Raw genomic sequence first — 13,688 nt, forward strand, 5'->3', positions numbered from 1 at the left:
GATGTATATTTGTGTGTGTATTGTATATTTGTGTGTGTGCATTGTATATTTGTGAGTGTGGTGTATATTTGTGTGTGTGCGTTGTATATTTGTGAGTGTGGTGTATATTTGTGTGTGTGTGTGTTGTATATTTGTGTGCGTGGTGTATATTTGTGTGTGTGCATTGTATATTTGAGAGTGTGATGTATATTTGTGTGTGTGAGTTGTATATTTGTGTGTGTGCGTTGTATATTTGAGAGTGTGGTGTATATTTGTGTGTGTGTGTGTTGTATATTTGTGTGCGTGGTGTATATTTGTGTGTTTGCATTGTATATTTGAGAGTGTGGTGTATATTTGTGTGTGTGAGTTGTATATTTGTGTGCGTGTGTTGTATATTTGAGAGTGTGTTGTATATTTGTCTGTGTGCATTGTATATTTGTGAGTGTGGTGTATATTTGTGTGTGTGCGTTGTATATTTGTGAGTGTGGTGTATATTTGTGTGTGTGCATTGTATATTTGTGAGTGGTGTATATTTGTGTGTGTGCGTTGTATATTTGTGAGTGCGGTGTATATTTGTGTGTGTGCGTTGTATATTTGTGTGTGCATTGTATATTTGTGAGCGTGGTGTATATTTGTGTGTGTGCATTGTATATTAGTGAGTGTCGTGTATATTTGTGTGTGTGCGTTGTATATTTGAGAGTGTGATGTATATTTGTGTGTGTGTTGTATATGTGTGTTGTGTATTTGTGAGTGTTGTATTTTTGTGATTGTGGTGTATATTTGTGTGTGTTTGTTGTATATTTGTGCATGCTTTGTATATTTGTGAGTGTGTTGTACATTTGTGTGTGCGTTGTATATTTGTGAGTGTGTGTATATTTGTGTGTGTGTGTTGTATATTTGTGAGCGTGGTGCATATTTGTGTGTGCATGTTGTGTATTTCTGCGTGCTTTGTATATTTGTGAGTGTGTGTATATTTGTGTGTGTGCATTGTATATTTGAGAGTGTGATGTATATTTGTGTTTGTGTTGTATATGTGTGTTGTATATTTGTGAGTGTTGTATTTTTGTGATTGTGGTGTATATTTGTGTGTGTGTGTTGTATATTTGTGTGTGTGTTGTATATTTGTGTGTGCGTTGTATATTTGTGAATGTATTGTATATTTGTGTGTGCGTTGTATATTTGTGAGTGCGGTGTATATTTGTGTGTGTGCGTTGTATATTTGTGTGTGTGTTATGTATTTGTGTGCCTGGTGTATATTTGTGTGTGTGCATTGTATATTTGAGAGTGTGATGTATATTTGTGTGTGTATTGTATATTTGTGTGTGTGCATTGTATATTTGTGAGTGTGGTGTATATTTGTGTGTGTGCGTTGTATATTTGTGAGTGTGGTGTATATTTGTGTGTGTGTGTGTTGTATATTTGTGAGTGTGGTGTATATTTGTGTGTGTGCGTTGTATATTTGAGAGTGTGATGTATATTTGTGTGTGTGTTGTATATGTGTGTTGTATATTTGTGAGTGTTGTATTTTTGTGATTGTGGTGTATATTTGTGTGTGTGTGTTGTATATTTGTGCATGCTTTGTATATTTGTGAGTGTGTTGTTCATTTGTGTGTGCGTTGTATATTTGTGAGTGTGTGTATATTTGTGTGTGTGTGTTGTATATTTGTGAGCGTGGTGCATATTTGTGTGTGTGTGTTGTATATTTGTGCATGCTTTGTATATTTGTGAGTGTGTGTATATTTGTGTGTGCGCATTGTATATTTGAGAGTGTGATGTATATTTGTGTTTGTGTTGTATATGTCTGTTGTATATTTGTGAGTGTTGTATTTTTGTGATTGTGGTATATATTTGTGTGTGTGTGTTGTATATTTGTGATTGTGTTGTATATTTGTGTGAGTGTGTTGTATATTTGTGTGTGTGTTGTATATTTGAGACTGTGGTGTATATTTGTGTGTGTGTGTGTTGTATATTTGTGTGTGCGTTGTATATTTGTGATTGTGGTGTATCTTTGTGTGAGTGTGTTGTATATTTGTGCGTGCGTTGTATATTTGTGTGAGTGTGTCGTATATTTGTGCGTGCGTTGTATATTTGTGTGTGTGTGTTGTATATTTGTGCGTGCATTGTATATTTGTGAGTGTGGTGTATATTTGTGTGTGTGTGTTTTATATTTGTGCGTGCGTTGTATATTTGTGAGTGTGGTGTATATTTGTGTGTGTGTTGTATATTTGTGCGTGCGTTGTATATTTGTGAGTGTGGTGTATATTTGTGTGCGTGTGTTGTATATTTGTGCGTGCGTTGTATAATTGTGAGTGTGCTGTTTATTTGTGCATGCGTTGTATATTTGTTTGAGTGTGTTGTATATTTGTGCGTGCATTGTATATTTGTGCGTGCGTTGTATATTTGTGAGTGTGGTGTATATTTGTGTGTGTGTGTTGTATATTTGTGCGTGCATTGTATATTTGTGAGTGTGGTGTATATTTTTGTGTGTGCGTTGTATATTTGTGTGTGCGTTGCACATTTGTGCACGTGCGTGTGTGTTGAATGGGTTTGTGGTTTGTATATTTGTGTGTGCGTTGTACATTTGTGCACGTGCGTGTGTGTTGAATGGGTTTGTGGTTTGTATATTTGTGTGTGCGTTGTACATTTGTGCACGTGCGTGTGTGTTGAATGGGTTTGTGGTTTGTATATTTGTGAGCAGGTTGTTTATTTGTATGTTTGGCCGGAATGTTTCATTCTGCCACTGCCGGAATGTTGGGTGATAGCGTGTGAGATTAAAGGAACGGGGTTTCTTCTACGTTCCCGCCTGCACTGAGCTTGCGGGCAGTGGAAGAGGGTGGGGAGTGAGGGGCCGGCAGTGGAAGGGGGGGGGGGGGGGGCTGGTGGGGCTGCTGGCCTAATACCACACCATCGAGGGTTTCCCGCAGGGTGGCTGGAGGTTTGGGAGGAAGGGGTCGAGAGGTTAGCCGACCAGATGGACGTCCGCTCGCTGACATTTCTTCTCGTCTTTTGCAGAGTGCCGACCCGCATCTCCACCCAGATATCGGAGGCAGCGGCGGAGATGTTGACACCCCAGCCCCCCCACCCCCACCTAACACCCCCTCCGCCCCACATCCCGAGGGGCGCTGCCGATCGTCGCTCTGCCGTCCAGGGCCACGGCCCATCGCCACTCTCTGCAGATAAGGGTAATCGAGTGGCGACCCCGATATCAATTGGGAGGGGGGTGGGGGTGGGGGGGTGGCGCGATCGTTCACCCAGCAGCCTTTGGGAGGGGATAATGAGGTGGGAGGATCCTTGGGCCTTGGGCCTCAACCACCTTTATTTTGGGGAGTGAGAGAGAGTTCCAGATTTACCCCCCCCCCTTTGGGTGAGGAAATGCTTCGTGACATTCCTCCTGAAAGGTGGGATAATGAAGGTTCCGGGGAATCGCCGACGCCCCTCCCTCCAACCCCCACCTCCCCCCTCCCCCACACTCTCCAAAGCTCCTTCCTCAGGGTGCGATGTGGGCCCTTTCTCCGAAGAACCTTTCTCTTAAACTTCAAGTCTTGAAAACTCCTTGTCAGGAAGGATCGCCTCCATTTTGAGAGCGAGAGTAAACGGAATAGAACAGCACCCTGGTTACAGTACAGAGCAAGGTATATAGATAGGATATCAGGCGCAGAATCAGGCCATTCGGCCCATCTGCTCGGTGCTGGTGTCTCCTGATCCACACTAGCCTCCCCACACCCTCCTCTCTCCATCTCACTTTATCAGCAAATCCCTCGATTTCTCCCTCAACACTGTTCGCCTTAAACATTCCCTGTGGGAGCGAGTCCCACATTCTCCCCATTCGCTGTGGGAGCGAACATGACCTCATGGCTCCGAAACTCAATCCCTCTACCAATAAAAGCTAACACACCGTACGCCTTCTTAACAACCCTATCAACCTGGGTGGCAACTTTCAGGGATCTATGTACATGGACACAGATCTCTCTGCTCATCCACACTGCCAAGAATCTTACCATTAGCCCAGTACTCTGTCTTCCTGTTATTCCTTCCAAAATGAATCATCTCACACTTTTCTGCATTAAACTCCATTTGCCACCTCTCAGCCCAGCTCTGCAGATTATGTCCCTCTGTAACCTGCAACATCCTTCCGCACTGTCCACAACTCCACCGACTTTAGTGTCATCTGCAAATTTACTCACCCATCCTTCTACGCCCTCCTCCAGGTCATTTATAAAAATGACAAACAGCAGCGGCCCCAAAACAGATCCTCGTGGCCCAGACAGCCCTCCTTGCTGGGCAGCCAATCCCATTGATTAATAAACCTCAGAGAGAATAAATCCTTCCTCATCTCTACCTTCAATGGGAGACCCCTTACTCCCATTGAAACTCTGCCCGATTAACCCCCCCTACACCCGCCCCCCCATCCCCACTCCCCCCCCCAGACCCAGGGATCAGTCAAGTGGAGTGAAATCAGAAAGAAATCGGGGGCGGGGGGGAGGAGAGAAAGAGAGGGAGGAACGAAGGATAACAGAAAGAGAGAGAGAGAGAGATTGAAGGAAGTTAGGGGGGGGCGACGGAGGGAAGTGAGAGAATGGAAGGAAGAGTGAAAAGGAAGACAGAACAGCGGGAAGGGAAGAGAGCAAAACATTGAAAGGGAGGGCAGGAGGAACTTGCATTTATCTAGCAACCAGGTGGAGTGGGAAGCTAGACAGCAATCCATTTCTTGCCTTTATTTACCTCAGCCTCCTACCGTCCCGCACCGTGTCATAAGACCAGAATACATAGGAGCAGAATTAGGCCACTCGGCCCATCGAGTCTGCTCCGCCATTCAATCCTGGCTGATATTTTCTCATCCCCATTCTCCTGCCTTCTCCCCATAACCCCTGATCCCCTTATTAATCAGGAACCTATCTATCTCTGTCTTAAAGACACTCAGTGATTTGGCCTCCACAGCCTTCTGCGGCAAAGAGTTCCACAGATTCACCACCCTCTGGCTGGAGAAATTCCTCCTCATCTCTGTTTTAAAGGATCGTCCCGTCAGTCTGAGGCTGTGGCCTTGGGTCCTAGTTTTTCCTACAAGTGGAAAAATCCTCTCCACCTCCACTCTATCCAGGCCTCGCAGTATCCTGTAAGTTTCAATAAGATCCCCCCCTCATCCTTCTAAACTCCAACGAGTACAGACCCAGAGTCCTCAACCCTTCCTCGTACGACGAGCTCTTCATTCCAGGGATCATTCTTGTGAACCTCCTCTGGACCCTTTCCAAGGCCCCAGCACATCCTTCCTTAGATCTGGGGCCCAAAACTGCTCACAATACTCCAAATGGGGTCTGACCAGAGCCTTATACAGACCCAGAAGTCCATCCCTGGTCTTGTATTCTAGCCCTCTCGACATGAATGCTAACATTGCATTTGCCTTCCTAACTGCCGACTGAACCTGCACGTTAACCTGAAGAGAATCGCGAACAAGGACTCCCAAGTCCCTTTGTGCTTCTGATATCCGAAGCCTGTTCCCATTTAGAAAATGGTCCATGTCTCTATTCCTCCTTCCAAAGTGCATAACCTCACACTTTTCCACATTGTATTCCATCTGCCACTTCATTGTCCGCTCTCCTAGCCTGTCCAAGTCCTTCTGCAGCCCCCCACTTCTTCCTCAATACTACCTGTCCCTCCAGATCTTTGGATCTTTGTGTCCCAGCGGTCTTTCTTTATATGTACTCAACGTGAAAGATGCTCCAAAACGTTTTGCAGCCATTGAGGAACTTTTCATTGAAGTGTAGTCACTGCAGGAAAGTCCTGGATTTGCTCGTTGTCAGTGACCCTGGGGGGTTAGCAGGGGATGGGGGGATGGGGGAAGAGGGCGTTGCTGATAGCTGAGCATGAACATTGCCCGAAGCTCTGGGTCCTCCTGAGAGTGGGTGGCAGCTTAACAGCCGGTAACATCCACCCCCCACCGCCTGGACGGGGGAGAGACATACAACCATGGAACCCCTACTGTGCAGGAGGAGGCCATTCAGCCCATCGAGGCCGCTCCGCCATTCATTATGATCATGGCTGATCACCCAACTCAATAGCCTAATCCCGCCTTCCCCCTCCACCATTTCCTTTGACCCCCGTCGCCCCGAGTGTATCTAACTGCTTCTTAAACCATGCAACATTCTGGCCTCAACTACTTCCTGTGGTAATGAATTCCACAGGCTCACCACTCTCTGGGTGAAGCTGTTCCTCCTCATCTCTGGCCTATCCTCCATACCCATGTTGCAAGAGCAGTGTTAGGGTTAGGGTTAGGGTTAGGGTTAGGGGCGGCAGGGGGTCCATTGATAATGGCCATTATCCCACTGTTGTTCATGGGATCACACTGTGCGTAGATTTCCTGCCTTGTTCCGCCCGTTACAGTAGTGACTCCATTGCAAAAGTACGTCATTGGCTGCAGAATTCTTTGGACTGTACTGAGCTCATGAAAGGTGCTATATGAATGCAAGTTCCTCCTTTACTCAAATTGTATGGAAATATCTGAATCAACAGCCTTCCCAAAAACTGATCTTTTTTTCAGTGACTTCTGATGGTCTGAAGATGAGGAATGTGCGCGCTGGGGGATAAATGGAAGAATATTTCAATCGAGGCATTAATTGTCATTAAAAGTAAAAAAACATTAAAGGTTTACACTACACAGACAGCCTTCAATCAGTTTGTACTTTCCATCGAATACGCATCACGTTCCATTGATGGGAATGATACAGGGCTATGGGGAGAGAGTGGGGCAGTGGGATTAGTTTGGGGATTGATACAGGGCTATGGGGAGAGAGTGGGGCAGTGGGATTAGTTTGAGGATTGATACAGGGCTATGGGGAGAGAGTGGGGCAGTGGGGTTAGTTTGAGGATTGATACAGGGCTATGGGGAGAGAGTGGGGCAGTGGGATTAGTTTGGGGATTGATACAGGGCTATGGGGAGAGAGTGGGGCAGTGGGATTAGTTTGAGGATTGATACAGGGCTATGGGGAGAGAGTGGGGCAGTGGGGTTAGTTTGAGGATTGATACAGGGCTATGGGGAGAGAGTGGGGCAGTGGGATTAGTTTGGGGATTAATACAGGGCTATGGGGAGAGAGTGGGGCAGTGGGATTAGTTTGGGATTGATGCAGGGCTATGGGGAGAGAGTGGGGCAGTGGGATTAGTTTGGGGATTGATACAGAGCTATGGGGAGGAGGGTGGGGCAGTGGGATTAGTTTGGGCATTGATACAGGGCTATGGGGAGAGAGTGGGGCAGTGGGATTAGTTTGGGATTGATACAGGGCTATGGGGAGAGAGTGGGGCAGTGGGATTAGTTTGGGATTGATACAGGGCTATGGGGAGAGAGTGGGGCAGTGGGATTAGTTTGGGATTGATACAGAGCTATGGGGAGGAGGGTGGGGCAGTGGGATTAGTTTGGGCATTGATACAGGGCTATGGGGAGAGAGTGGGGCAGTGGGATTAGTTTGGGATTGATACAGGGCTATGGGGAGAGACTGGGGCAGTGGGATTAGTTTGGGATTGATACAGGGCTATGGGGAGAGAGTGGGGCAGTGGGATTAGTTTGGGATTGATGCAGGGCTATGGGGAGAGAGTGGGGCAGTGGGATTAGTTTGGGGATTGATACAGGGCTATGGGGAGAGAGTGGTGCAGTGGGATTAGTTTGGGGATTGCTACAGGGCTATGGGGAGAGAGTGGGGCAGTGGGATTAGTTTGGGGATTGATACAGGGCTATGGGGAGAGCAGGGCAGTGGGATTAGTTTGGGATTGATGCAGGGCTATGGGGAGAGAGTGGGGCAGTGGGATTAGTTTGGGGATTGATACAGGGCTATGGGGAGAGAGTGGGGCAGTGGGATTAGTTTGGGGATTGATACAGGGCTATGGGGAGAGAGTGGGGCAGTGGGATTAGTTTGGGATTGATACAGAGCTATGGGGAGGAGGGTGGGGCAGTGGGATTAGTTTGGGGATTGATACAGGGCTATTGGGAGAGAGCGGGGCAGTGGGATTGTTTGGGATTGATACAGGGCTATGGGGAGGAGAGTGGGACAGGAAGATTAGTTTGGGATTGATACAGAGCTATGGGGAGGAGGGTGGGACAGGGAGATTAGTTTGGGATTGATACAGGGCTATGGGGAGAGAGCGGGACAGTGGGATTAGTTTGGGATTGATACAGGTATAAGGGGAGAGAGGGGGGCAGTGGGATTAGTTTGGGAATTGATACAGGGCTATGGGGAGAGAATGGGGCAGCGGGATTAGTTTGGGATTGATACAGGGCGATGGGGAGAGACTGGTGCAGTGGGATTAGTTTGGGATTGATACAGGGCTATGGGGAGAGAGCGGGGCAGTGGGTTTAGATTGGGATTGATACAGGGCTATGGGGAGAGAGCAGGGCAGTGGGATTAGTTTGGGATTGATCCAGGGCTATAGGGAGAGAGCGGGGCAGTGGGATTAGTTTGGGATTGATACAGGGCTATGGGGAGAGAGCGGGGCAGTGGGATTAGTTTGGGATTGATACAGGGCTATGGGGAGAGAGTGGGGCAGTGGGATTAGTTTGGGGATTTATATAGGGCTATGGGGAGAGAGTGGGGCAGTGGGATTAGTTTGGGGATTGAGATAGGGCTATGGGGAGAGAGTGGGGTAGTGGGATTAGTTTGGGGATTGATACAGGGCTATGGGGAGAGAGCAGGGCAGTGGGATTAGTTTGGGGATTGATACAGGGCTATGGGGAGAGAGTGGGGCAGTGGGATTAGTTTGGGGATTGATATAGGGCTATGGGGAGAGAGGGGGGCAGTGGGATTAGTTTGGGATTGATACAGGGCTCTGTGGAGAGAGTGGGGCAGTGGGATTAGTTTGGGATTGATACAGGGCTATGGGGAGAGAGTGGGGCAGTGGGATTAGTTTGGGGATTGATACAGGTCTATGTGGAGAGAGTGTGGCAGTGGGATTTGGTTGGAGATTGATACAGGGCTATGGGGAGAGAGTGGGGCAGTGGGTATAGTTTGGAGATTGATACAGGTCGAGGGGGAGAGAGTGGGGCAGTGGGATTAGTTTGGAGATTGATACAGGTCGAGGGGGAGAGAGTGGGGCAGTGGGATTAATTTGGGATTGATATAGGGCCATGGGGAGAGAGTGGGGCAGTGGGATTAGTTTGGGATTGATATAGGGCCATGGGGAGAGAGTGGGGCAGTGAGATTAGATTGGGGATCGATGCAGCGCTATAGGGAAAGAGCGGAGCAGTGGAATTAGTTTGGGGATGGATACAGGCTATGGGGAGAGAGCGGGGCAGAGGGATTAGTTTGGAATTCATACAGGGCTATGGGGAGAGAGCGGGCCAGTGAGATTAGTTTGGGATTGATACAGGGCTATGGGGAGAGAGTGGGGCAGTGGGGTTAGTTTGGGATTGATACAGGGCTATGGGGAGAGAGTGGGGCAGTGGGATTAGTTTGGGATTGATACAGGGCTATGGGGAGATAGTGGGGCAGTGGGATTAGTTTGGGGATTGTTACAGGGCTATGGGGAGAGTGGGGCAGTGTGATTAGTTTGGGATTGAAACAGGGCTATCGGGAGAGACGGGGCAGTGGGATTAGTTTGGGATTGATACAGGGCTATGGGGAGAGAGTGGGGCAATGGGATTAGTTTGGGGATTGACACAGGGCTATGGGGAAAGAGTGGAGCAGTAGGATTAGTTTGGGGCTGATACAGGGCTATCGGGAGAGAGTGGGGCAGTGAGATTAGATTGGGGATCGATACAGTGCTATAGGGAGAGAGCGGGGCAGTGGCATTAGTTTGGGGATGAATACAGGGCTATGCGGAGAGAGCGGGGCAGATGGATTAGTTAGTAATTGATACAGGGCTATGGGGAGAGAGCGGGGCAGTGGGATTGGTTTGGAATTGATACAGGGCTATCGGGAGAGAATGCGGCAGTGGGATTAGTTTGGCATTAATACAGGGCAATGGGGAGAGAGCGGGGCAGAGGGATTAGTTTGGGATTGATACAGGGCTATGGGGAGAGTGTGGGACAGTGGGATTAATTTGGGATTGATACAGGGCTCTGGGGAGAGAGCGGGGCAGTGGGATTAGTTTGGTGATTGATACAGGGCTATGGGGAGTTAGTGGGGCAGTGGGATTAGTTTGGGGATTGATACAGGGCTCTGGGGAGAGCTGGGCAGTGGGATTAGTTTGGGGATTGATACAGGGCTATGGGGAGAGAGTGGGGCAGTGGGATTAGTTTGGGGATGGATACAGGGCTATGGGGAGAGGGTGGGGAAGTGGGATTAATTTGGGATTGATACAGGGCTCTGGGGAGAGAGTGGGGCAGTGGGATTAGTTTGGGGATTGATACAGGGCTATGGGGAGAGCAGGGCAGTGGGATTAGTGTGGGGATTGATACAGGCCTATGGTGAGAGTGCGGGGCAGTGGGATTAATTTGGGAATTGATACAGGGCTATGGGGAAAGTGGGGGACAGTGGGATATGTTTGGGGATTGATACAGGGCTATGGGGAGAGAGCGGGGCAGTGGGATTAGTTTTGGAGCTTGATATAGGGCTATGGGGAGAGAGTGGGGCAGTGAGATTAGATTGGGGATTGATACAGCGCTATAGGGAAAGAGCGGAGCAGTGGAATTAGTTTCGGGACGGATACAGGCTATGGGGAGAGAGCGGGGCAGAGGGATTAGTTTGGAATTGATACAGGGCTATGGGGAGAGAGCGGGGCAGTGGGATTAGTTTGGGGATTGATACAGGGCTATGGGGAGAGGGTGTGAAAGTGGGATTAATTTGGGATTGATACAGGGCTCTGGGGAGAGAGCGGGGCAGTGGGATTAGTTTGGAGATTGATACAGGGCTATGGGGAGTTCGTGGGGCAGTGGGATTAGTTTGGGGATTGATACAGGGCTCTGGGGAGAGAGCTGGGCAGTGGGTTAGTTTGGGATTGATACAGGGCTATGGGGAGAGAGTGGGGCAGTGGCATTAGTTTGGGGACGGACACAGGGCTATGGGGTGAGAGCGGGGCAGAGGTATTAGTTTGGAATTGATACAGGGCTATGTGGAGAGAGTGGGGCAGTGCGATTAGTTTGGGATTGATACAGGGCTATGGGGAGAGAGCGGGGCAGAGGGATTAGTTTGGGGATTGATACAGGGCTATGGGGCGAGTGTGGGACAGTGGGATTAGTTTGGGGATTGATACAGGGCTATGGGGAGACGGTGGGGCAGTGGGATTAGTTTGGGATCGATACAGGGCTATGGGTAGAGAGTGGGGCAGTGGGATTACTTTGGGATTGAAACAGGGCTATGGGGAGAGAGAGGGGCAGTGGGATTAGTTTGGGGATTGATACAGGGCTCTGGGGAGAGAGCGGGGCAGTGGGATTAGTTTGGGAATTGATACAGGGCTATGGGGAAAGTGGGGGACAGTGGGATTTGTTTGGAGATTGATACAGGCCTATGGGGAGAGAGCGGGGCAGTGGGATTAGTTTGGAGATTGAGACAGGGCTCTGGGGAGAGAGTGGGGCAGTGGGATTAGTTTGGGATTGAAATAGGGCTATGGTGAGAGAGTGGGGCAGTGAGATTAGATTGGGGATTGATACAGGGCTATGGGGAGAGGGTGGGGAAGTGGGATTAATTTGGGATTGATACAGCGCTATAGGGAAAGAGCGGAGCAGTGGAATTAGCTTGGGGACGGATACAGGCTATGGGGAGAGAGCGGGGCAGAGGGATTAGTTTGGAATTGATACAGGGCTATGGGGAGAGAGCGGGGCAGTAGGATTAGTTTGGGGATTGATACAGGGCTATGGGGAGAGGGTGGGGAAGTGGGATTAATTTGGGATTGATACAGGGCTATTGGGAGAGAGCAGGGCAGTAGGATTAGTTTGGAGATTGATACAGGTCTATGGGGAGAGAGTGGGGCAGTGGGATTAGTTTGGGGATTGATACAGGGCTGTGGGGAGAGAATGGGGCATGGGATTAGTTTGGGATTGATACGGGCCTATGGGGAGAGAGTGGGGCAGTAGGGTTAGTTTGGGACACATACAGGGCTATGGGGAGAGAGTGGGGCAGCGGGATTAGTTTGTGGATTGATACAGTTCTATGGGGAGAGAGCAGGGCAGTGGGATTAGTTTGGGATTGATACAGGGCTATGGGGAGAGAGCGGGGCAGAGGGATTAGTTTGGGGATTGATACAGGGCTATGGGGAGAGTGTGGGACAGTGGGATTAGTTTGGGGATTGATACAGGGCTATGGGGAGACGGTGGGGCAGTGGGATTAGTTTGGGATCGATACAGGGCTATGGGTAGAGAGTGGGGCAGTGGGATTACTTTGGGATTGAAACAGGGCTATGGGGAGAGAGAGGGGCAGTGGGATTAGTTTGGGGATTGATACAGGGCTCTGGGGAGAGAGCGGGGCAGTGGGATTAGTTTGGGAATTGATACAGGGCTATGGGGAAAGTGGGGGACAGTGGGATTTGTTTGGAGATTGATACAGGCCTATGGGGAGAGAGCGGGGCAGTGGGATTAGTTTGGAGATTGAGACAGGGCTCTGGGGAGAGAGTGGGGCAGTGGGATTAGTTTGGGATTGAAATAGGGCTATGGTGAGAGAGTGGGGCAGTGAGATTAGATTGGGGATTGATACAGGGCTATGGGGAGAGGGTGGGGAAGTGGGATTAATTTGGGATTGATACAGCGCTATAGGGAAAGAGCGGAGCAGTGGAATTAGCTTGGGGACGGATACAGGCTATGGGGAGAGAGCGGGGCAGAGGGATTAGTTTGGAATTGATACAGGGCTATGGGGAGAGAGCGGGGCAGTAGGATTAGTTTGGGGATTGATACAGGGCTATGGGGAGAGGGTGGGGAAGTGGGATTAATTTGGGATTGATACAGGGCTATTGGGAGAGAGCAGGGCAGTAGGATTAGTTTGGAGATTGATACAGGTCTATGGGGAGAGAGTGGGGCAGTGGGATTAGTTTGGGGATTGATACAGGGCTGTGGGGAGAGAATGGGGCATGGGATTAGTTTGGGATTGATACGGGCCTATGGGGAGAGAGTGGGGCAGTAGGGTTAGTTTGGGACACATACAGGGCTATGGGGAGAGAGTGGGGCAGCGGGATTAGTTTGTGGATTGATACAGTTCTATGGGGAGAGAGCAGGGCAGTGGGATTAGTTTGGGGATTGATACAGGGCTATGGGGAGAGAGTGGGGCAGTGGGATAAGTTTAGGGAATGATACAGGGCTATGGCGAGAGAGTGGGGCAGTGGGAATAGTTTGGGATTGATACAGGGCTAATGGGAGAGAGCGGGGCAGTGGGATTAGTTTGGGGATTGATACAGGGGTCTGGGGAGAGAGCGGGGCAGTGGGATTAGTTTGGGATTGATACAGGGCTATGGGGAGAGAGTGGGGCAGTGGGATTAGTTTGGGGATTGATACAGGGCTATGGGGAGAGAGTGGGGCAGTGGGATTAGTTTGGGGATTGATACAGGGCTATGGGGAGAGCAGGGCAGTGGGATTAGTGTGGGGATTGATACAGGGCTATGGGGAGAGAGCGGGGCAGTGGGATTAGTTTGGGGATTGATACAGGGCTATGGGGAGAGCAGGGCAGTGGGATTAGTGTGGGGATTGATACAGGGCTATGGGGAGAGAGTGGGGCAGTGGGATTAGTTTGGGGATTGATACAGGGCTATGGGGAGAGCAGGGCAGTGGGATTAGTGTGGGGATTGATACAGGGCTATGGGGAGAG

General features: G+C 49.3%; 1 protein-coding gene across 2 annotated transcripts in view; it reads left to right on the top strand.

Moving 5' to 3' along the window:
- Positions 1-6,631, top strand: part of LOC140404611 (rhomboid-related protein 4-like) — a 244,167-nt gene extending 237,536 nt beyond the window's left edge. For both annotated transcript variants that reach the window (XM_072493212.1, XM_072493213.1), the window contains 2 exons: positions 2,992-3,161; positions 6,515-6,631. In XM_072493212.1, the coding sequence (XP_072349313.1) occupies positions 2,992-3,044 (53 nt within the window). In that variant the 3' untranslated portion in view covers positions 3,045-3,161; positions 6,515-6,631. The remainder of the gene's footprint in view (positions 1-2,991; positions 3,162-6,514) is intronic.
- Positions 6,632-13,688: the final 7,057 nt, after the last annotated feature.

Source organism: Scyliorhinus torazame, chromosome 31 (assembly GCF_047496885.1).
Source record: "Scyliorhinus torazame isolate Kashiwa2021f chromosome 31, sScyTor2.1, whole genome shotgun sequence".
NCBI lineage: Eukaryota > Metazoa > Chordata > Chondrichthyes > Carcharhiniformes > Scyliorhinidae > Scyliorhinus > Scyliorhinus torazame.